Source organism: Tinamus guttatus, unplaced genomic scaffold (assembly GCF_059628265.1).
Source record: "Tinamus guttatus ecotype Peru unplaced genomic scaffold, ASM5962826v1 Tinamus_guttatus_pri_ptg000837l, whole genome shotgun sequence".
NCBI lineage: Eukaryota > Metazoa > Chordata > Aves > Tinamiformes > Tinamidae > Tinamus > Tinamus guttatus.
This window is the reverse complement of record NW_028289371.1, coordinates 259,500-284,093: the sequence shown is the minus strand read 5'-3', so window position 1 is coordinate 284,093 and position 24,594 is coordinate 259,500. Positions and strand designations below refer to the sequence as shown.

The 24,594-nt window shown below is 39.9% G+C and overlaps 2 protein-coding genes across 2 annotated transcripts in view; one reads left to right on the top strand and one right to left on the bottom strand.

Annotated features, from left to right (window-relative positions):
- The window catches only part of LOC104575070 (dymeclin), a 150,999-nt gene that overhangs the window by 73,981 nt on the left and 52,424 nt on the right, over positions 1–24,594 (top strand). Inside the window, exons 10-12 of the mRNA XM_088537660.1 lie at positions 4,646–4,771; positions 10,098–10,211; positions 12,964–13,058. Coding sequence (XP_088393786.1) covers positions 4,646–4,771; positions 10,098–10,211; positions 12,964–13,058 — 335 coding nt within the window. The remainder of the gene's footprint in view (positions 1–4,645; positions 4,772–10,097; positions 10,212–12,963; positions 13,059–24,594) is intronic.
- On the bottom strand, positions 11,852–12,376 carry LOC148591385 (uncharacterized protein C9orf40 homolog). The gene is given in 2 exon segments (XM_088537657.1): positions 11,852–12,181; positions 12,183–12,376. Coding segments are annotated over 2 exon segments (438 nt in total). The 3' UTR covers positions 11,852–11,937.

Sequence of the window (24,594 nt, the reverse complement as noted above, 5' to 3'; positions counted from 1 at the left end):
AACCACTAAGAAATCTTTCTTATTAAAAAGCTTTCCTTTAAAAAGATAATGGCTGTCTACAGGAATTGGTAAACAGAATAGGGAACCTTTTTCATTTTAATAATTGAAATTCTGCCAGATAATTAGATCTCATCCATGTTTGATGGCAGCTGTGCAATGAGTTGGGTCGCAGTCCAAGTTCTGGCAGATAAATATATTGCTAAAATCAGAGCCGATAGACACCACTGTTGGCAAACTCGAAGATGGTTGATAGTGAACTGATGATTCAAGACTGAACTCCTATGTGGTCTGTTGCAGGTTATTGAGGCCGGGGCTGAGTCATTTTGCATGAATACTGTGGACAAATTGCCACGTTTAGTTTTCTGGTCTGTTGGTATGTGGTATGACATGTTTCACAGCTGCTAAACTTACAAATTTATTCTCTCTCTGGAAAAATAAAGGCTAGGGGTGTGTGTGTGTTATTTTATAATTATGGTATTTCATATATTGTAAAGCTTCCAGAAAAAGCACAAGGTGTGTATGTCAAAACAGCTTCAGATGCAGATGCTCAAACGTTCTGCCATGGAGGGAGATTATCGTATATTATCACCTGTCTTTTCTCCCACTCTCAGCAAAAAAGAAAAAAGAATCAGCAAAAATCTTTCAGCAATCCCAGAAGTAAAAAGCAACACTAAAAAGTTGGCTTTCTGAGAAAAGTTGAGAAAAATGAGAAAAGAATTACTGCAGAGTTAACAATGTATTCATTTTTAATACCAAAATATGAAATCCGTCTGCTCTGTCTCATATTATTCCTTCTTTTGTGTTACTTTCCATGCATGGTGTTGGGCTTTGTGATCATCGCTGACACCTTGGTACAATCTGCTCACCACTAGCAAGATGGTAGATAAGGATGAGTAGCGAGCAGTGATGAAGAGCAATTTTCCTAGGAACAAAAAGACTGGAGCGCATCCTGAAGGATCTGAAAAGGGTTGGGGGTGAGGGGGATGTAGTGGGCAAAGAAATCATGATCTCCCTGTTCCAACCCTGTGTTAAAAGCGGCTAATTCGATCTTGAAATTGTAAATAAGAAAACAGGGCAGGAATATGAAGCTGCATTTTCTGCTTCCATATATGGCAACCACAAGAGTGGGGTGAACATACTCCATGCTATTCTGGTGTTGCACTAACATCTCCATATGTACAGGCTATTGAAAAATGCAGAGAGTGTAGGCAAACAATTTTTTTTTTACTTAAAAAATAAAAAGAAAGAAAAACAACAACTGTGAAGACTTGCTGTTTGAGGCTCAGAAAGCTAATTTTGTTCAGTTTGTCAGCAAGAGGTTTCAGAAGTGCCTGGATGTGTAAGTACCTTCCAGGGGGGACAGGATGAGCAGAAAGGACTCTCTAGACCTGCAGGGAAAGGCACAGTAAGGACCAGAGGCTGCATGTTGAATCCCACAACCTGGGAGAGATGGGAACAAACCAGTTCAGGTAATAGCTCATTGGAGGAACTGCTGCCAGACAAGGATATCTTTGAACTGAGGGCGGATGAGTTTTCGGAAGGATATGACTGACTCAAGCATGGTAGTTGTGCAGGATAAATGTCCGTGATGCACAAGAGACCAGGTCAGCAGACACGCCGAGTCCTTATCTGAAACTCTCAGGGTACACAGGTTGTTGCTATTTCGCCTCACTCGATGCAATCTTGTGTTTTCCCCTCCTGTCTTTTTTTTAATACCTGCAGTTGTTGATGCCCAGGAAGCATCACTACTCGATGTTCTGTGGTATTTCTTAGGTTTTGCTCTAATTTGTCTTTGCTCTTTTTATGTCTTGTTTTTATTTAATTTGTAAATTGATGCAATCTGAGTTTTTTTAACTGTTATAACAAGTTCTGCCTCAACTTGCTTCCTAATTTGCATATGAATCTACAACCAAGCTTAAACCAAGCTAAACTTAATCTTCAATTATTCTATATATTGCTTTATCATTAATAATGCAGCATGGTTTTTTTCCCCTTATAATAATAGTCTGTCTAGTAGAATTAATAGGACTTTTTGTGCCTTCCCTAACTTTTGTATGTGTCTCTGTATAATTTTATAAAATAATTGTTTTAAGCCTCTGATGCATTCAGGGATGTGCCTGGCTGGAATTTGGCTCTGTTATTGAAAGCCTGTGCAAAGATTCTCCAGGAAGCAATGGGACCAGTAAAATAGGGGCAATTAACATTTTTTTTTTCCTTGACATAGTGTCATGGCTTGCAGATGGGAAAATGCCAAGCCTTCTCCTCTTTGCAGAAGCAGTTAATGTCGCTATTTCAGATAAAATCACTAGTGGGATATCTAGCTGTGCAAAATGAGTGCTTTCAGTTGACCACTTTTTGCTTTGGCTGCTGAGCTTGCAGTGATGCTCTGTTTGCTGCTGTCTGTTTTGTTGCTACCCAACATGGATAGATCAAAATGATATATATGATAATGCATTTATATCAACTGATGGTATGGCACTACTTTCTGCAGTGGCATAACCTTGGGTGAAGCACGTTGCTCCTAAGTGGCTGTGCTGTCTTGTTTTGGGTCAACCACTGCCCACCAGCTATTATAAAACTCTTAAAACTCTTATAAAAGAGTCTGCAATTCAGAAAGTGGTTGTTGCATATTTTTAGTAGTTTCTGAAATCAGAGAATTCTTTTTGGAGACACAGTTGGGATGTGCCCAAGTTTTCTGAATTAAGGGCTTAATGATTGTAATATTTCTTATAATCAAGACACCTATTTGCATGAGTCTTTCTTAGCATGAGAGCCGCACCAAGCATGATGGACACAGGGGGCTGCAGGCTGCCCAGCACCTGGCCACCCCATGCTAGTTCCCTGAGAGATGTCCAAATTTTGCTCTGTGTGCATAATATAAAAGTGTAGAAATGTGTTTCAGTTAAAACTATGAGTTTTATCATCATTAGAATTCTGTCTTTATCTTATGTTGTGACTCTGCTTTTTTAAATGCCATCTGGTTGAGTTATTTTTCTTCTGGTAGTAGCAATAGTGAGGTGCTAGGCATAACCAAAGGTGTGAATAGGTCTTTTCCTGGCACAGCAATCCTCGCATCACTTAACCTAAGAACTCTGGTGGCATTATATCCTCTGGAAATAACTGCTCCTTCACCCAGCATATTGGAGTCTTCATGTAGAGGAAGGTGAACACTGGAAGTTATCTATACAGGGTTACAGAGAAATGTCCTTTTCCCCCAACCAAGGAAAAGGATAACTGTTTTTGCTACATCGATATTCTACAGAAACAGATTTTTAGCTTTGCTATCAAGGTTTATATTCACAAAGCTTAAAAAAATCAACCCCGATTTTAATAGAAGAGAGAAGTTTCCTAAGGATCCTTTGAAATTGTAACGGAAGGACTTTGGGGAGGCACAACTACTATTTTTTATTTTCCCCCCTTTATTGTGGGATTGCCTTGACCCTGGGCAAAGCATCAGCAGAAGGTTTTCTGACCTGCAGCGTTTAGATCAATCTCCTCGGGCTGAATAGAAACTGGGCGAAGCGCGTTCAATGTGGTCCAACTGCTTTGGAACTTGTTGATTTTCAACAGAACGTTCTGGCCATTGCAGAGCCTCACGCTGCACTCGAGAGTCCTGGCCTAGCCCCAGAATAGGTTTCACATGATTCATCTGGCTTCGCTTGGCTTGTTTTTAAAAGCAGCAACTCGTTAGGTGGTTCGATCTCTGGAATGAGTTTGGCGTCTCATTCATTATCTTGGAGTTAAGAGGTGGAGGAAAAAACACCCACCTCTGCAAGTTCCTTTTTAATTTTTTTCCAGGGTATGTTGTGATTTAGGCCTATTTCTGCAGCTTGGGGATGCCACATCACCCTGAACCAGTGGAAAGCTGATTTTCTATTGGTAAAGAGACAATCATCTGGATTAAGTTTAGAATAATGTTCAGATATGCTTGATGTGGCAATGAAATCTCCTTTTCATTATTATTGCAAGACTTTGGCTAAAGCCGTTCATCCTGGTAGAAATGTTGCAAGACCTTGGGCTGAACTCTTGTAATAGTGTCAGTTCTTCTTGGCTCTGTGTCATCTCAAATTAGAAAAACAGGCCTTTTCTAGCTTTCAACCCAACCCAAACTGGTTCACTCCAAGGGTTATCTCCATACACCAAAATGGGAGCTGAGCTTCAGGTCCTGGAATGACTCTGGGCACCTCAGGTGTCATACACCTGGCTGTGTTTGATGAGGATGGTCATTTCAGACCACGCTTGCATTAACAAATATGGTCAAAAATGATCATTTCCCTGCTTAAACTGGTGGAAATCTTACTTAGTAATAGTTTTTTTTCCCCCCTATATTTCAGAGGGAAAGTGAAACTTTGAGTGCCCGTGGTAACTGGTATGGCTGGAAATCTCATTTATTAAGAATTGAAATTCCAGGTCTCACCACAAGAAAGAATTTGTTTAGACTCCATGGTGGAGACCGAAGAAAATAGATGGAAGATGTTTGAAGGGTTTACGTCAGTGCTTAGGGGTGGTTATTTCTAGAGAGAGTGATTGCAGTGCTACCATCAAGGGACAGGGTGATACAAGGGAGGTTTCTAATCTCCTCTCTACTGTCTGAGGTGCTTGAAAACCCAAAATAATATCCACTTTTATTTTCCCTTCCCTAAAGGTTTTGCCAATTCTCAAAATCCTGTATCATGTTGAAGAAAGGAATTCACACCATGTTTACATGGCTCTCATAATTTTGTTGATTCTTACAGAGGATGATGGCTTCAATCGATCCATCCATGAAGTGGTGAGTTGCTGTTTTGGTAAATATTTTTGCAGAAGTACGAATCGTTTAAATGCCTATTTCTATACAAATGCCTCCGCATACCTAGCTGACTAGTTCCTTAGTCAGATTGGTTTAGAGACAATATATGTTCTTCCGGATTTGATGGCATATGCATACTTTTTTTCTGTAAAAACCAGTAAACCAACGTTAGAAATGTCTTCTCCAAACTTTCCTTGGTAAAATGAGCAAAAACGTTCCCTCTTAGAAAGGAGATACTGCATATATATGTTATTTTTCATCTTTCTGGTGTTTCTTATGGCACGTTAGCCCAGTAATAGGCAGGCTACCTCATAGATGCTGAAAGTTTGCCATGGAAGTGATGGGGAGAGTGGAGAGAGAAAAATAGACAACTTCTTAAAATTTCTCTTTAGCAAAAGAACCTTTGCTCAACCAGTTTGATTCAGCTGAGAGGAGTTTTTAGCTGGAGTTTTATTTTCCAAACTGAATGTTACTTCCTCTCTTGGCATCCCTTTTCTGTCTTTCTGCTAGATTAATATCTCTTTTATTTTGTCCATATAATATGATTCAAATTTTGACTAGCTTTGGCCTTTGACCATCTGTGCTGGAGAGTACCTTGGATAATTATGTTCTAGTTTCCTAGCTTCTAAAGCTTCCATAATGCAGATGATGTCTGTGTTGATTTTATTTGTTTTTCTGGCTGGGACATGGAAACTCTATTTCATGATTATGTGCAACTAATGAAATGTAAAAAGCTGGAAGCAAAATATTTGGGTATCTAAACAGATTTTTTTCTCAGGTAAACTCCAGATTGGAACCTTTTTCAGAGGGAATGTGACATTTTCACGTGGTGACAAATGCCAGAGGTGTGCAGTATTTAATTTCTGAAATCCCAGATTGTTTTATATACTTCTGTATGTAGAAAGTAAGAAGAGTTGGCATTTATATGTATTTTTTTTTAAATGAGCACCTTTTAGGGAGAACTCCTGTAGGTAGAGCTCCATGCAGGTGATTGAAATAACATTTTTCTGAAGACTTCCTTCTGTACCACCTTCACATCTTGAACCTAGATGTGCATCTTGCATGTAGGTAGTGAGTATATTTGGGTCCCAAATCACTAAGTCATTTACCTCAGATCATGAATTGATCTTTTTGAGGGATACAACCCACAAGTTCCACTCCTGCCTCATAATCCCTTCCCTCATCTTTCTTCATTCACTTTGAAAGCACATGGTCTTTCAACAAATTCCTCGCTGGATAAGTAAAAGTGGAAGATTTCCCTAAAATTGTTAATGAGAGTCCAGCTGTAGAATGAAAGCATAAATCAAGTTTCCTTGTCCAGTTTGTTCTTGCCTTTGCAGCTCTCCCTGCCAATATAGTCGTGGTGCTTTCTGTGTAATGTGGATATTATTTTGCTACTTCTATTTTAATGGAGGAAAAAAAAAGTATTTTGTTCCTCTTACCCTGCTCTTATTCCATATTCTTAGCCTCAGTGTCACAGGGATGGACTGGTGCAATGAAGGAAGAATAGGTTCTCTTCTCGTGTAAAACTTGGCTTTGTACCTTGAAAGTCATCTGAATAAAGTACGACATAAGAGAAAAAGAGTCAGTGACTGTGATGCCATCTCTTTAGGATTTCTTTTTTTTTTCAAGAAAATGTGTAATCTGTCATGCTCAAAGAATGACAACAAAAAGTTACTTTCTTGATCTGCTACATTGCTGAACTTTGTAGAGGGCTGTGAATATTGAAATGCAAATGCAAGCATTACATCTCAGCTGGGGAACAGCTAGTGACCGGATCTGCTGGTGGTGGGAACCTGTGGACCTAGGATGGGCTAGAAATATAGTTAGTGATCCACTTCTGAGTGTGAAGGAGATGCAAAATTTACTGGCACATGAGGTCCCCATACCCATCCTTTTGAATGATCATGTGAATGTGCCTTCATAGGACAGGGTTACCTTTCAAAAATGCAGTATAAAGTAAGGAATTAATCTCATATTTTCTTAAATATTAAGGACATAACTCTTAGAGGCTGAGAGAGTATCACAAGGAAGCAAAATAGTATGAGAAAACTATATATGTAACTCTGAAACATGACTATCTAGCATCAGTTGCACAACTACAGTTCAACTCCATTTCACTACAAGTATTTACCACATTTTAGCAATTGCAACAGGAATTTCTTTTTCCATCACTTGGCTGAAGTATGAAGAAAAATAAGGATTTGATGTATTTTAGGTCAACCTGTTTTTTCCTCTGCTGCCCTGTGTGCTGTGTAATGTTCCTATAAGCAGCATGACCATACAGTTCATTTATGGGATATATTGCTTTGTGGTATCACACCCACATTTATTTATTGATTTTTAATTGATTTTATTTATTTATTTCCTTACTAAAATTAATAATAAATTTTAGTAAGCCCAATTTTGTAAATCTTGTGATTATAGCGACTGGTAAAGAGCTCAGGAAACCACAGAAACTCTCGACTGCTGAAGCATTTTTGTTTAAAAAAAATGTGGTCCTAACCGCCTGGAAAGTATGATCAGAAACATAGGTCCTCTTCCTGCAACTGCTTGAATGCAAGATGTCACTGTAACCACGCAGAGACCAAATTCTTTCTCTAATAACAACAACAGGATAAACTAGTCAATGTGAGAGCTCCATAAATGGACAAGTATTGGTGTTTCTCCAAAAAAGAGATCAGATCTCTAACTGAAATAGTAACCTATATTACTACTGTAGTACTTTATGTTGTAGTAAATGGTGGCAAACTATGGAAATCACAATGTAAATGTTTTATTTTCACTATGCAAAAACAAACAAAAACCTCACAAGCTGTTATGGGAAACTAAGGCTGGAGGATTCAGTGCTCAGTACACATAGGGGTGAACCATTAGCCAGTTGCTGTGATATGAAGATGTCCACAACTGAGTTTCTCTAGTTTTTTACTGAAAGGATGGATTTCAAGTGAGGTCTTTGGAGGTCATTGGGCATGAGGATCAGCAGATCTCATTTTTCTTCTCACACTGGGATAAAAACAAATTGTGAAAACTTGAAGTCTTCTGTGAATCAAAATTCTGGGTTTTGACCTAGGTCCACCTGCAACTAGCTGTTCACGTATTACTTTTTAACCTGTCTTCAATGAGAAAATAAAAATAGAAACCTAGTTTTTAAGTTATTGCAACTACAAATGCTGAATATATTTTGATGGACTACTTTTTGCAAATTTAATTTCAATAAAACTAGCTGTTGTTGGACATATCAGTCAGTACATTTAGGCTTTTCAATCTTTGATTCATTTTTCTTTTCCACTTTAAAATGTGGCTGCTGAAAGATGGTGATTTCTTAACTTCTGGAGTTGCTAAGCATTGATGTTGCTTTGATATCGGTTGATTCTCTTTATTCATTATGAAAAATAGACCGTAAAAGAATTACTTTCGGTCACAGTGGATCCAGAAAGGAGTTGGTAAGATGAACCAGATTTCCTAACTGCCAGTTGCTGTCTGCAACTGCTGCTAATTTCTCTGCTACTTTAATTATATGTGTCATGTCTGTAGTCCACCTTGTGTTTCATTATTGTGGTTTCAGAAGCCAAATTCTTTCCATACATTTTACAGATATAATAGTTTGGGTTGATTTATACCCTTGTAAGATAAGAATTAATATTACTGGCTTCTTTCTTTGCTTTGCATGCGTAGAAGAGCAAGATATATAGGATTTTCTTTCTTTCTGTGCATTTTTTTGTATATCTGAATATCTTGATACTCTTCAATTTGGTGTGAATATGTTGCTAAAGCCTCTGTAGGTGGGTTGTTTAGTAGGGGAGAAGGTGTGTTCAGAGTTGGAGATGAACAGAGCTGCACTGAGTGCTCTAACCTCATCACGAGGTTGTATCTAGGATTGAAAACACTATCTTGACATCTTCCAAGTTGTCTGTAAGCTTTTCATACTTAAAAAGTTTGATGTGTGGTTAGGACTGGCTGTGTAAGGAAGATGGGATTGGATACAAGTGGGGAGAAAGAGAGAAATTTGTCAAGAAACGGATGAGAATTGGGACTGCTGAGCCAGGAGATAAGAAAAGAGGGAGGATTGGAGCACAGCGACAAAGTGCTACAGGAGGTGGTCAGATGGCTTCTAGATGAGGAGAAGGGTGAGAAATGAGGAGGGAGGCTGGGAAGAGGGAGATCTGAGAAGAAATGGGTCAGCTGGCCAGGGAATGAGCTGCAGGGAGGGAGAACAGGGTGGCTGAAGGAATAAAGGACCTGGTGGGGCAGGCAGGTCCGTGCTTGGCTTGCTGGGAAAGGCAGGAGGAAGGACATCCTGGAGGAACGTCCACCAAAGCGGCTGGGAAGGAACATGAGCCCAGGTTTATTCATGCGAGGAGGTTGCCTTCCCTGGTTCACCCCTAGGGAATAGCTTCTGGGTGATATCATCAGTAAGTTGATGTTTTATCCCAGGATAAGTCAACTTTATCTCAGAGATGGGGGGAGGAGGGAAAAAAGCAATCCTTGGGTCTGGATTTACATTGTGCATGATGTCAAAACAAATAATGTTTTTACTACCCATTTTCATATTTACATTTTGTTTAAAAATGTTAAATTTTCAGTACACCAAGCATTCAGAAATCAGGAAATGAAACATGCAACTGCAACTTATCCCTGTAATATTTACATACTACAGTAGGTGACCATTTTTCTTAATGATCATCTGTGGTTCTTCATATAACAGTACATTTTTCTTCAGGAGATTTCAAGGGGGTGCAGTGGTCGGCTTTGGATATTTTTCACGATCAAGGGAAGGGAAGGGACCTCTAGAGATCATCTAGTCCAACCCCCTGCTCCAGCAGGGACACCTAGAGCACGGGGCACAGGGTGGCATCCAGGTGGGTTTGGAAGATCTCCAGAGAAGGAGACTCCACAGCCTCTCTGGGCAGCCTGTTCCAGGGCTTTGTCACGCTCACAGGAAAGAAGTTCTTCCTCACATGGAGGTGGAACTGCCTGTGTTTCAACTTGTACCCATTACCTCTTGTCCTGTCACTGGCCACTACCAAGAAGAAAGAATGAGAAAGGATGCAACAGAACGGTGGCATATGGGGCCCTAGAAATTATGAAATAGCTCGTTTTAATTATCTTTCCAGGCAGTGTGTATCCACGTGGCTTATAAAAGAAATCAGTGAGATCTACCAGGTGATAATATGGCAGAGCCCTTTCTGTTTATTTTTTGCTTTACAGTGCCTTTGGTTTTGTGAAGGGATGTGAGAATCCAGCCAATTTGTTGAGTTCTTAGGGTAGACCTAAGTGCTGAAGAACTTTCTGTTCTTTTTTTCAGATATTGAAAAATATCACTTGGTATGCTGAACGTGTCTTAACAGAGATCTCCCTTGGAAGTCTTCTGATACTGGTTGTGATAAGAACCATCCAATACAACATGACACGGACAAGGGTGAGAGTTATATTGAACACTTACGTGCATACTGTTGAAGGTAGAAATCCACACTACCAATGCAATTTCAAACAGGGTGTGGGATTTTTCTTGGTTCTGTTGCAACCAGTTGGCATCTGAAGCTATAGGAGGAAAGGATATGGAAAGATCAGCTGTATTCACTAAACACAGTATTGAGTGCTTTTGAACATGTAGCCCAATTTCTGTATTATCATTCATTGGATAAAATTTTCTGAACTCCATAATCCAAGTGCAGAACTACATATATAATTCTTAAAAGAAACAGTTCAAATAATAAGAAGAAAATCCACATAAAGACTTGCACCTTATTTAAACCTGCATGAAGTTATTATGAGGGAGAAACTTCAACTCTGTTTGCTGTTAGATTTTTCTTTCTTTTTAATGTAATAGTACAGTGACTTAATAAGACCTTTTTGAGTTCTGGCAAAGCATAACTTCTTCAGCTTCACAACTGTATAGCTTATTTGTGTATATATAGAAAACTTCAGGCATATATTTCCAAACCTTATATCAAACATAGAATGATAGTACCATGCATTTTACAATACTTTTTTAAAAAATAGTCACAGAACTTTTTTTACATGAAAACAATGCAAAAAATATTTAAATATATTTTGATTTGGAGAAGATAAGGATTTAACATTTATGATGAAACCAACTAGAAGAGATGTTTTTTGGTATATATCTGTAGAATTTCAAATTTGTTATGCTCTGGTATAAAGATATATTTTAAATATGCATAGAGAAAAGAAATCCTTCACTTGTAGAAACATTGATGTGTAGTCCTACCTTTCTTGGGAAGTGAAGTCTGGAAGGCACATAGCTGTGTCTTTAAAAAGTTGAATGTATGGTTGGAAACTCTACTCTTAAATCACCATACTGACTTGTTGTGATTAATATTAAAGAATTTATTTTTTCCCTTTTGAGCAGTATTCTCATCTATGTTTACTTGGCTGTGATCAAGATTAATTGGTAGTGAAGACTCCCATATAGCTGTGGAATCTAAACTTTGTCATGTCTGTGAAAAGCCTTTGCTTTGATAGACATGTCCTTTAAATGTGTATCTGGTCAAATGGTTTCAGAATTGCTAACAAGGGGAGCAGAGCTCTGAAGTATCATATGGTAAAAGTTAGGGTGAAGTGGGGTACCTAGAATGGTTAGAAGGAAGCAGTAAGAAGGTCAAGAGATTCAAAGCAGAACATTTAGGATAAGATTACAAAAGGTAGGAGAGGAAAACATCTTTCAGTAATGGGTACATTAATGCACTAGGAAACTCTGCACTTTAGGGGAATGTGCTTTAAAATAAATCCACAAGATAAATACTGAATTTTCCTGCACTGCCATTGCAACCTTTTTGTTCAGAAACAGCGGAATCATTTTTCATTTCTTCCCCATATGTTACATATGAAGTTGTTTCTAACAATAACATCCAGTTACGATTTTGGGTAGATCCTTTTAGTTTGCCTTCATGTTTTCAAGCATTCTTCTTAGACAAGCACAGCATCCTCCTCACTGTATGGATCAATTTACCTCTCCAGCTAGCTTACTGGTAGGCATCTACAAGTGACTCTTCCATCATCTAGGGTGATCTTGTCTCTGCAGACCGACACAGCAGCTTCTTTAGGAAGTCAGAAGCAGCCTGGTTGTCCTCCCAGGCACAGAAACAACCTTTCTGCAAGTTCACGTGCGGCCTTGACATAAATGATCAGGTCTCCATTTCAGTCTACATGGTATCAGTCCGTGAAGCAGTTTTAGTTTCTGATACAGTCTCTCCATTTCTAGACAGAGACCCTGATGGAGATCCTGTCTCTAGATCCTGAATGTCGGACAAATCCAGAGTAGGCAACGGGGCTCTCCAGTACAGGAACGAATTATACTGACAAAATTCTTCTTCTTGCTTGCCCATTGCGCGCTCCTGGCCGCCCCCCGCCGCCGCGCGCGCCTCCTGCACCGCCGCTGCTCTGCGCCAGGGCCACCGCCTCGGCCTGCTCGGCCCAGGGACCGCTGCCGCCGCGCAGCCCAGGCCGCTTCCCCGGCAGCGCCTCGGCCTCCTCAAGCTGCTGCTTTGGGGCGGTGGCGGGATGGCGCCGGCGGCGCTTGCAGGGCGCGGGGCAGAGCAGCGGCTCCGCGCGCCGCTTGCCCATGGAGCGGCCCGGCCCGCGCGGCCACCGCCGCCAACTCTCTCCAGCAGCTCCACATCCCTCTTATACTGTGGAGCCCAGAACTGGACACAATACTCCAGATGCGGCCTCACCAGGGCTGAGTAGAGGGGCAGGATCACCTCCCTCGACCTGCTGGAGACGCTCTTCTTAATGCACCCCAGGATCCCATTGGCCTTCTTGGCCACGAGGGCACACTGCTGCCTCATGGTCAACTTGTTGTCCACCATGACGCCCAGGTCCCTCTCTGCAGAGCTGCTCTCCAGAAGGTTGGTCCCCAGCCTGTACTGGTGTCTGGGGTGATTTCTCCCCGGGTGCAGAACCTTGCACTTGGCCTTGTTGAATTGCATGAGGTTTTTAACTGCCCACTTGTCCAGTCTGTCCAGGTCCCTCTGGATGGCAGCGCAGCAAACTGGGAGGAGTAGCCGATACCCCAGAGGGGTATCTACAACACAACAGCTACAACACAACAGATAATTATTTATGGTCTTTTCAGTGGTTTCCTTTAGCAGGTAACTTGGTGTATAGAAGGGAGAGTTTGATGTGTTTTTCTCCTCCCTCTTTCCCAACAGGACAAGTACCTTCACATAAATTGCCTGGCAGCCTTAGCAAATATGTCCGCCCAGTTCTGCTCACTTCATCAATATGCTGCTCAGAGGATCATCAGGTAAATATAAGACATCTGCAATAGAGCTCTATTTAAACTTATCTTCCTTTGCTGAAAGCCAGGAGTAGAGGAGCTTGAATTTTATATGCCTTAATAGATATGGATGAGCTAAGTAAAAGAAATTGGAACTCAGTTAACCCTGAATAAATCTGACATGCTTCTAGAGCCTGGTTCTGTTCTGAATGTATGAACAGCACTAGCTTCTCTGAGAAATTTCTGACTATTCTCTTAACAGAATAGCTCAGCAGCTGCTTTTAAACTGGAAGATTTTCAGTGGTTTGTAGCAACTATGTATTTTTTAGTCATGCATCCGGTTATTACGAAGTTGCCTTGTGGAGTGTGCGTAGTATGCGATAACCACTGGATACACTGGATTTTCATCTCCATTCAGTTCTTCCTGCACATTTGGCAAAAGTATTTTTTGTTGTTGTTTTTGTTGTTAAATCACACAAAACATAATGATGATTTTGTGACAGGGTCCTGTAAATACGGGCTATAGACCCTACAGCTGTTATTTTCAAATGTTTATTTACAGTGGTAAGTTATTATCTGCTCTGGTTCTCAAAACAGCATAACTTTGGAGAAGTAGATATTGAAGTTGGCCCTTCTCTTTTTTATTTTATATTTTTTCTGGGCTCTGCTCCAGACCACTATGTAAAGGCAGGTAATCGTGTGTACTGATATCTTTGTAGCCAACCTGCTGCACACCCCGAAACAAACCAGGAAGGTTCTTATTAAAGCAACGTGGAGTTTTATAGAGCTTAGCAAGTATAGAATGTGTACCGAAAATAAGTGAATGGTAATCGCGTGCCTGTACACTTTGTAAAGGACTGGGTTAACGAGAAATACACTTCATTTCTAAACCACTGCTATTAGGATGTAATTTTCTCCCTGCCCCTTGTGTTCTAGAAATGCTTGCTTCCCTGTGTATATTTAATGTATATTTAGCTATCCTGTGTGTGTGTCCTGTTATTACCTTCTCCCTGCTTAATACCCACAATTTTTCATACCCTGGCAGCATTAATGGGTGTTCAGAGTTTGAATTAGTGTTTTTTTTTTACTTGTTTTTTGATAATGTCTCATATCTGTATATGAGACACAGAATAGGAGAATATCTGTATTTCTCCTTTCTCCAATGGCAAATTTGGAGTATATGTTCTTTTTTTCAGCTTTTCAAGCCTTTACTGATGTAGACTTCTGAAGTGAAGTTGTAGATCCTCCCCGCATGGCTGGATGCGGATGTCATGAGATATGATACCCTGAAGCTCCCAAACTCACTCCAGTTCTTAGTGTGATATGTCATTGCCTGCTTCAGAGTTCTCTCTCTTCCCCCTCCTCAGATTCCTTCCATTTTATTCTACTGCTGCTTCCTCAGACCTAAATGAAGTGTGTTCCTCTGACTATATTTTGGGGCCCTGAAGAAGTGACCTTGCTAGTCTCGGTATAGCTGCCTGTTATCACCAGTCAGCTATTTTGTAGTTGTCTTTCAAGTTAGCAGACATCCGCTATTCAAAATTTAAAGCTATGGGTCAAGTGGATTATGGGATGACTAAGGATGCTGTAGTGCGTTGGCAAATGAGATGGGGTGGAAGGAGTAATCTCAGTGCCCTTCTGCCCATCTGACCTCAGCCCTTCTGCTTTGATTGAATCGCAGGAGTATTTACAGGCAGCAAGACTCCTCCTGACACCTGCATTTTTCCTAATGGGCTTTCCAGCTTTCTCATGCGCTGTTTTTACCATCTGTAACTGCATCTTTGGGGCACATTGCCCCCTCCCCCCAAAGGTTAAGACCCATCTCAAGACCCAAAGAAGGATGTGCAATATAGTGAAATTCTCTTGCACTCTTTGCATGCAAAATGTCAACAACTTGATGTATTCATCTTCTATCTAGACATGCAAAGTTAAAAAGTCCCCGTAACACTGACTGCTTGATTTTAGTCATGAAATAATTGTACTAATGTTCTTATTGGCGGTATAATTGCATATTTTTGCTGTTACTTCATGCTGTTATATGCAGAAAGGAGGCCATAACAGTGAATGGCAGTAAACAAAGAGAAAAATTGCTGCAGTTAAATTTATGTATGAAATGATCAGGGGCTGCTCTTTGATTGTATAAAGAACTAATAAAGGCACATTTGAAATATAATACCCAGGAAAAATAGAGAAGTCGGAGCAAAGAAAATAGTAGTGACATATTCAAAATCCTTGTTTCTTCAAAAAATGAAGGCTGTTAGTAGCAGCCTTGATCGATTTCTGTACAGCATTTAGCAGAGACTTACCATGGAGTTGGAGGCAAAGAGATATTGCCATTAATGTTTGCAAAGGCTTAAATGTTCTGAGAATTGCTCTGCTTTATCTTTATTTGAGAGTAAGACTGTGCTTGAGGCTAACCCCTCAGTGATCCTTGGGGCAAATGGAAGTTATTTGAGTTAATGACCCTTGTAGCATCTGGAGGAAAAAAAAAAAAAAATAGACGCTATTCTGATGGGCAAGTGGCCTGAGCAGGGTGCTGGTTATGCCAACCATTGGGTGTTGGCAGGGTTGGAGTCCTACATGGAAATAATGTGAGGTTAGACACAGAAAATGGGCATGTTTATCAGCTCGAAGGAGTTGCGAATAAAAGGGCAGTATCTTTATTATAGTTTATATTGAATATGATATTTTGATGTACTCTGAAGATATTCTACATGAACGTTCTTAAGCAACTGCCATTTCGTAAGCAAACACTCTATTACTGTATAATAGAAGCTGTAATGAAAGCAGGTGACCTTAAATTTGAAACAGAACCAGAAAACCAGGAGAAGGTTTAAGGAATATACTGGATTTTTTTTTTCCAATGTGCGATACTGTCCCCAAATCCTGTTCTGCTATTAGAAGCTCTACATCTGGACTGTAGACACAAAAGTGGCCACCAAGGTTGTGATTTAATTTGTCACTGTGATCGTGATTGCTTATAAATCCAAAGACCTTACTGTAAAAAAATGTATTACATTCTGTAGTAAAATGTCCTGTGGGACTATGGCATGAGGAGTAAGGAGACGTAAGCTCCAGAGGAGCGTTTCTCCTGTGAGGTTTTGCTGCAAATATAGTAGAATTTTCTTCTCAGGAGCTTTCTCATTTGCAAGCAGGCTTAAGCACCATAAAGAAAGACTTTTAAAACTGATTTCCTCTCAAGATGATTTCCTCAAGTTGAATTGTTTATTTATAAGTTTTGGCTATCAAGAAAAGCCATAGGAATGAATATTTATGAGCACATGCATTACATAAGAGAGATTTTGTACTTCCTTTTCCCAGCTTATGGAGCCTGTTAGTTACTATTATTAAATCTAGCCATCACTGATGGGTACAAGTTGCTCCATGATCCCAAAGCAGAGTATTTACTATTATTTAGATTTTGACCCTGTCATCGGAGTACAAGCATCTCTATGAGGGAATAAACCACTGTATTCATAATGGAAAAAGCATTTTCCCTGAAGGAAAACCCTAAAAAGAGAACAGGACTTTATTACTAAATATTTTATATAGTTTTAAAAAATTCTAATAGATTTTAGGCTCTTAACTTAAAGTGTGCTTAGCAAGACAAGTGAATAGGCAGTCGTACTTCACGTCTCACCAGATGCTCTGATTCCTTCTGTAATGAGAAGTAATTCCATTTCCATGCAAGCGTTTTTCCATAATCCTCTTCTGAGCAGAGACTACCAATTGTTACAAGTTACATAGTCTCTTTTCTATGAAAATAGAGAATATGAAAATATTCAGTAGACTATAGCTGGAATCTCAGTAAAATACAACTTCATGATGTTGGGTGATTTATATCACATTCCAGCAAGCAAGAAAATTGGTGGATTTGTATGAATCTTTTTATCACAAGCAGCTGCTGGAAGTAAAAATAGATGTAATAGATGTTTTATAATCAGATACTGGGCAGGATGCAATTAATGCTGAATGTTCTCTGCCATAGACTGCCCTGACTTCATGTATATGGAGAGCCTTCCCCTCTGTCTTCTGGTATCTTATTAACTGTGGAAGGGTTTGCTTATAATTTTGCAGAAGCTGTTTCATCAACATAGTGTTAAAAATATCACCTGTGCTGCCCTCTCTCTCCTATTTGTAGAGTGCTGACATCTGTGGTGTGTTTAAATAATCCCAGCAGACCATTATAAAAAATATCCACGTGGATGTTGGTATTGTCACAACTGATTAGACTACCAGAGGCAGCCTGATAGTATCTGAGCAGCAAGTTGCAACCAGGTGAGGAGTTGCCCACCTGCACCGAGGACAGGATTTTTCTTTGCTTGGCTTATTGGACAGGCAAACTTTTACCAGTTTACTCATATCAGCCTCATTTGTCCTGCTGGTACAATTGCTAATAAGTAAAACTGCACAGCTCAGTGGCATATTATTACAAGAATTCAGTGTGTCACTTAAAGCCACACTTCAGTTGGCAATAATTCCTCTAACTTATTTGGAAAATGCTTTTGTGATATTTGACTTCTCTATAGTTAGTCTGCTTCCTATGGTATCCTATTATATGCCTGAAGATGGATGCTTGCTGTTTTCTAAGCAGGCATATACCACTAGAGGTTGCCATATACCTCACTAATTAAACATGCACATTTAATGTTAAATGGATTTATAGAACTAGTGACATCCTTTTTCTACTCTATCACCACAGCTGTTCACATGCGTGGCTGTGAACTACTTAATAACATTATATCAGTTGTACCTCTCCCTGTTAGATGACAGAAAAGTAGGAATTTAAGAGAAATGTCAAAATATACCACCTAATTATATCAATGCACTAATTTCCTGATTCCTTTGGCTATCCTAGAGAGTTAAATGGGAGTTAGAGGAAGATAGGAAATAAAAGGATTTTGTCATTCTCATGGAAGTCAAATGGGATAAGGAAAAACAGGCCAGCTAAAAGGGACCGCATGTTAGAAGATCAGAGACTTCTTTGGCTTGTGTATGCTGGATCATGAGAGTATAGTATATTTTATGTGAATATCATCCTAACCTTGCTGCACCTTTGTTATCAGAGTGAAGAGCGAGTTACGTGCAACCAGCCATACAGATCCTGTTGAGTATTTGTTAGAAGCAGAGTTTCCAACCCTAATTCTCACTGATCAGTTAGCCTGGAAGCTGCAGGTGGTGAGGGATGGAAGATATCCTGGAGCATGATGCTGAACTGCAGAGTAGCACAATGTTACTTCTGAGTGGCCTTCAGGAATCTCAGTTCTATGGGACCAGAGGGAAAGTCTGGGGCAAGGCAGACTTACCCATACACACACTGTGAGGCTGGAACTGCAGGCTGCATCAGCCTCACCTTGATTCCTGGGAAGGGTATGGAGCAATTAATCCTGGGAATCATTTCCAGAGGCATGAAGGACAAGAAGGAAATTAAGAGTGTAATCAGCATGAATTTATAAGAGGAAAGTTGTGCTTAACCAGCCTGATAGCCTTTGTATTAAATTTAGTAAGACTTCGCACCATCTACCGTTACATCCTCATAGACAAACTGATGAAATACTGGCTAGATAAGTAGCCAGTGAGGTGAACTGAAAACTGGATGAATTGCTGGGGTCAGAAGGTTGTGATCTACAGTATGTAGTCTAGCTGGAGTCCAGTTGCTAGTGGTGTACGCCAGGGAACAAGGGTGGGTCCAATGCTGTTAAAAAATCTTTATTTATGATCTGGTTTAAGAAGCTCCTCCTTCCTTTAGAGCCATACATCTATGTAATGTTCCCCAAATTATTTGTTGCAATGCTTGACCTTCTAGTTTTCTTGAATATACTTTATGACTACCTTTTTATAGGCACTATGTAAGCAGATATGTGTCATGTTGTATTGTTCTTGTGAGAAGCAAGCCTATTACCTGCCTGTACTTCTTCCTACTCTTGGTGCTTTTATAAAATTAGGGACAAGGAGGAAATCCCTAAATTTTCTCACACGTCACTGTGTTCTGTAGAATGATGATGACTCTGAAATGCCTGTCTTGGGGAGCTCCCTGCTTCCCAAGCTTGAGTTTGAAACAGCAACAACAACAAAAGTAAATTCAAAATAGTTCATGTCCATCATCAGCTCCTTAGTGGCAAGTGGTAGCAATGTGGTTTGGGGCTTGGCTGTGCTTTTGGTTTTTGTTTTGTTTTCTAACTCCAAACCTAAACTTCCTTCAAAACAAATCTCATAGAAGCAGAAAACACTATGAGTTGGCCAGGCATTTACTAATTCAAATAGACTGGTAAAAGAAAAGAAAAACATTTATGTAAGGGAAAGACGCGTGATCTGAGTTTCTTATTAGGGGCCACTGAACTGAAAATTCTGGAATTATTAGCACGTGGATGTAGCAAGATCAGAATTTACCAATTGCTTAATAAAATTTATTAGCTATGACAGCAATGGGATGTAATTGCTGGCTCAAAAATCGTTAAGACTGCTCACACAGCAAGGTAAACAAATTGCTCTCAAACCTTGCTGTTACGCTGTCTGAGCATTCTGGTTTTCCTGTCTATTATTTTTATGTCTGCAGTACAGCTGAGAAGCACTGTAAAATACAGCGTCTCGTTGCATTTCTAAACAGCAGAGGAACAAAATTGGCAAGAGTCATTTTTTAAATATAAATTTTCCTGTTAATTGTTTTGAATTTAGAGGGAGTGAATTTATGGGTTCTTGGAACTCTTTCTTTAACTTTCTGAAAAATTGTATTTAAAAACTTGTATTTCAGAAGTGTCAACTTTCAGTTTTTAATAATGAAAGAGCATTGTAATATAAATAAGCTGTCAGGAGATAGAGCTAAACTGTAATAACCCAACCTATGCTTTTATCAACACAACATGGAAACTCTCTCCTGCTTCCTTTAGTAGTTCTCTGTTGCAACAAGGTATTTATGTTGCTTGGAGTTACATGGCCTTGAGGATGCTTTAAGACCTGTAGGTTGGTGTAAAACCAAGCACACTGGGAACCTGGACATTCATAGCAGCTTTTTCATGCCACCATAAGGTAGATCAATAGCCAAGTCTTTTATGTCCTGGGTTCAAATCTTAATTGGAGCATTAAATTAAGCCTCAGCTTACTCATCTCTTCTTCATAACAGAGAAGTGCCCATAATAGGAAACCCTAGAGAAAAGAAGCTGCTGATGATTTTGTACCAGGGTGCGTCAGGAGACTCTTCAGAAGCCAAATTATATAATAATAAAAGATTAAGCTCCAAAAGGGGGTCTTCAATGAGTGTCCTGTGGCCAGAGCTACTAAATATTGAGCCTCCTCTCAACACCAGCTTTTCTCTTCCCCCTATCCCACTTCTTAAAGAAAAGATGGAAGAAATGGAAGGTAATCAGTAGTCTCACTGGATGAGTGGTACCTGCTGCTGCAGATGCTGTGAGGGGTATAGATGCGGGGCCTGGCTTCTGAGGATGAAATGCCTGTGCTCTGGGCTGTGCAAAAGGAAAGGTAACTATTTCCTCTGCTTTGCTTCTGCGTCTCGTGAATTGTGCTAAAAGGAAATACCCGTAATGAAAGTAAGAGCTACAGTAGGACTGGTGGCTTTTCCAGCCATGAGGAAGGCATCTTCCTGTGCTCTCAGCTTCATGGGGCTTACGTGCCCCTTGGCTAGTTTGTTTTTTGTTCATTTCCCTGAAGGAAGAGGAGAAAGACCTGTCCATCCTAGCAGATATCCCTTGTCTTATAATGCTCTGTCTGGTGAATTTATGTAACTTTGAAATATTTGTGGTTTTCTGTGGGTTTTCTCCCCCCACTCTCCCCCTCTATCACATGTGTGTCTTTTGCTTTGGTGATATTTACCCTATGCTGCACACCTTTAGATTTTTAAAGAAAGACTCTCTTCATCCTAGATGACCATGCAACCTGTTGGCTGACAGACTTAATTAAAATCCTCAAAGACATTTTGCTTTTAATGGTTCTTGAGTTTGAAAGAGTCCTTAAAGTATTTGAGCTTAAGAATCCACTCATATCTAATATGGATACAAAATGCTATCCTACTTCCAGGAGCTACTGCAGGATGAGAATGTTTTGGGTATTCCCCCCCCCCCCCCATACAGTGCAGTGTGTTATAAAAACAGGATTACCATTTTTTCTGGATGTTCCAGAGATGCTCTGAAAATGGCTTTTCAAAAAGGGGCCTTCATGATATTGCCATGTTCAAAAAATGTCTGGAAAAAATGAATTTTTCTCTGCAGACTATTAGGAGCAGAAGTAGTGTGCACAGCAGGATACTCAAAGATTTTTGCATCCACTCTTCAGCCTTGACTTTTTTGTAGTTTTGGCTTGTTTTCTTGTGAGCTGTTCGCTGGCACAGACACACTGCTCTATTTGCAATTGCTTTTCATGCTCTTTATTCTCCACTGTGTTGCTGATGCTCCTTATAAGTAAGTAAGGAGTTTTCAGAATCTCTGGAGAGTCTTTAGTTGGGATATAGAAACAATATACAAAGATGTCAAGGGTGTTAATCAAAAGAAACATATGCTGGCCTTCTTAGTAGCTTGCTGACCTAGATTAGCCGTGGGGAAGCTTATAAGCTGATCAGCTATTCCAAAATTGGGAGGCGTCACCACAATTAGTGGAAAAGGCTGTGACAAAATGAGGAGAGAATAGTTAAGAGAAGGGAAAAGAGAATATTAGCATCAAGTGTCCTTCTATTGCCATGACTTAGCGACGTAGAAATTCAATTGAGTTAATTTTTGAACCAAATGAAGTATTTTTTTATTGTTCATTGAATGTAGTTGTGCTTAAATATTAAAATTCCCTTTCATGCTTCAGCTCTAGCAACAGAAAGAGGCGTGTGTGATATGCAGTTGGTCTGCTTGCCTGGGAGCAGCATATGGAGGCAAGGTTTTAGGTCGATATCAGCTGTTTCCAACATGGAAATATCATTGAACTTGGTTTAAGCCTGATTGAACCTTCTGGGGATTTTGGGTGGGCACCTGGTCGGACACTAATACCCTTGCTGCCCATCTGGTGTAAGTAGCCCAGCGCCACATACCATTAGAGGTGCTCGTGTTCCTGGAGATCTCCCAGATGGACAAGCCGGCAGCTTATCTTGACATACGTTGGATCTGTGCAAAATGCTAGAATATATCCCAGCAAATACCTGGCTTCTGAGTAGTTCCCCTCACCCCAAGGAGGATGTGGGGTGAGGTTGGGTTGCAAGTTGTTTTGGGATAGGGTTTTGAATGCGTTATAGCTCAGTGGGCTCACTTCAATTTCTTCTTTCCATGTCTTCTGCACCAGCTTGCAGAGTGGGCTGGAGCAAACTGTTGCTTTTCAGAGTGGAGGTGCAGGTACCATGATAAAAACTTGTCAAGTTGGGAAATTAACTGGGGTTTTTGGTTTTGTTGAAATCTTACAGCTTTTAAAACATTCTTGCATGTCTGTTGCTATTGCAGAGGAAGGAGTTTGTCACCTGTTGTGTTTTGGCCATTGTTATCTCTGTTGCAGAACCCCATATTGTCCTGGGCACAAGTTACCATCAGTTACCTATTGCAAAATTGCTTTGCAAGGATTTTACTCCTTGCTTTGTTTTTCTTCTTGAGAGCTAAAGTGAAGAGGCATGGTTGCTACAGCAAGAGTACCTCCAATCTCAAATGCAGGTGGGTTAGGCATTTCCCATGTCTGATTTACCTGGGATCATTTTATAAATGTTCAGTTCTTTGAAATCATCTGAATACTTAAAGGAGAAATAGTTTTCATGGAATTGTGTTTGGGATTTTTGTTTTCATTTGCTATTTTGCCACCACTCACAGCTTGACTTTTGATAATGTGCCATGGAGTTGAGAATAACCTGGCAATCAGGAAGGAGGAGATTTTATGAAAGGAGACTCATTAGTAGCAAAATGTGGTATTGCTACCAATGTCTATGTGACTTTAGCAAGGTGCAAAAGAAAAGCCAGTATACAAATTTACTGCATTTTTTTTTCATATTTCCAAGGAAATTGAGCAGTTTTCCCCCTTATTCCCCCTTGCTCTCCCTGCTTAGTGTCCCAGGCCCCAGCAGTTTCCTGGTGGGACATTTAGCACTCTCTTCTATTGAATCATATTGAATCTAGCACCTGCTGTTTTCACTTGATGGCTCTTATTTTTTTGTATCTGCACATTACAGGTCTTGCATTTTAAAAAGTGTGTCCTGTGGTATTAAATTGCCTGGATTTTCTGAGGGGAAAAAAAGGCAAGGGGAAATAAAGAATTTACATAGTCTTTTAGAAACTACTATTTGCTATTCTGGTAAAACCTTAGAAACTACAGTCTTCTCAGTTGGTTTTGAATGAGATATATTTATAGGAGGGTGTTCTGTAACTGAAATAAAGACATGACTCAGGATAAGGACTTGCTTGAACCTGTCTTTTGTCTTCCCTCGCAGCCTATTTGGCTCATTAGCTGTTTTTTTGTAGATGCAACACACACTGCTGCTTTTTTAGAAATTTTCTCTTTGGGGAAAAATTTGGAGTAAGGTCTAAATAAATGCATGAATAATGCTGCAGGGATTTATCTTTGACAAACTAAAATTGTATTATTGCTGTAATGAAAGATTAGTATGAAACAATATATCATTGATTATAACCTTGTTTTCTTGTAAGACTGCTGCTTATTTCACATTTAACTAATGCCATTATTTGTGCATGTCTGATGTCTTCAAAGCTGTGCAGTTCAGCAAACTAATTTCTACCTCCAGGTGTGTAAAAGCAAGATAGATATGAGTGGGGGAGTAACTGTTGGAGAAGGAAATAAACCAGTTACTGATTAAAAAAAAAAAAAAAAACCATATGAACTGAGTCAGGCCCTTCCAAAGAGCAACCCCCTTCAAAAAGCTTTCCTTCTACCATATGTGAAAATCTTGAATTTTGACCCCATGCTTAAGTAAGTATTTTCAAATAGGCTTTCTAACAGCATTTAGGATTCTGTTAGAACAGCATTTAGGATGCTTCTAACAGAATAACTTTGTATGGAATTTCTGCATCCACAAGTACTTGAGTTAAGGCATTTTCCACCACCTTATTCTTTCACCATAATTTGCATTTGCATGGCTCACAGGAAGTATATTGTGCTTTAAAACATCTGGCACTTTTAATGGAGAGTAAAACAAACAAACAAAAAAAAGGATCAGGATATAACAACCCTAATGTGCATCAGGTCTTTGTAACTGTTGAATGACTCAATTTTTTTAATGGTAATGGCCTTCAGTAAGTTTAGGAAAGAACTGGCTTTTAGGTAAAGCAAATACACTTAGTTCTGCAGTGAATAAATTTGCTGTGAAGCTGTGTAGAGACATGTTTCTCTAACTCATTAATTGTGCGCTCGAGTTTCTGCAAATGCCACAATTTACGCTGGGCTTGGATTAGAGCGGGGTGGCTCAGACAGGCTGTGTCGAGCGGGGGTCCGACGGAGCCCCCCCTCGCTGCATGTCTGCAGGGGCTGCTCTCCCGATGGGGGATGTTCCACTTCTGAGAGGCTGCAGACCCATGGCTTGTGCAGGGATGCAAATGTCTTTATGCAAAGCAATGTGGCAGGCATCTCCCGGGGCCCT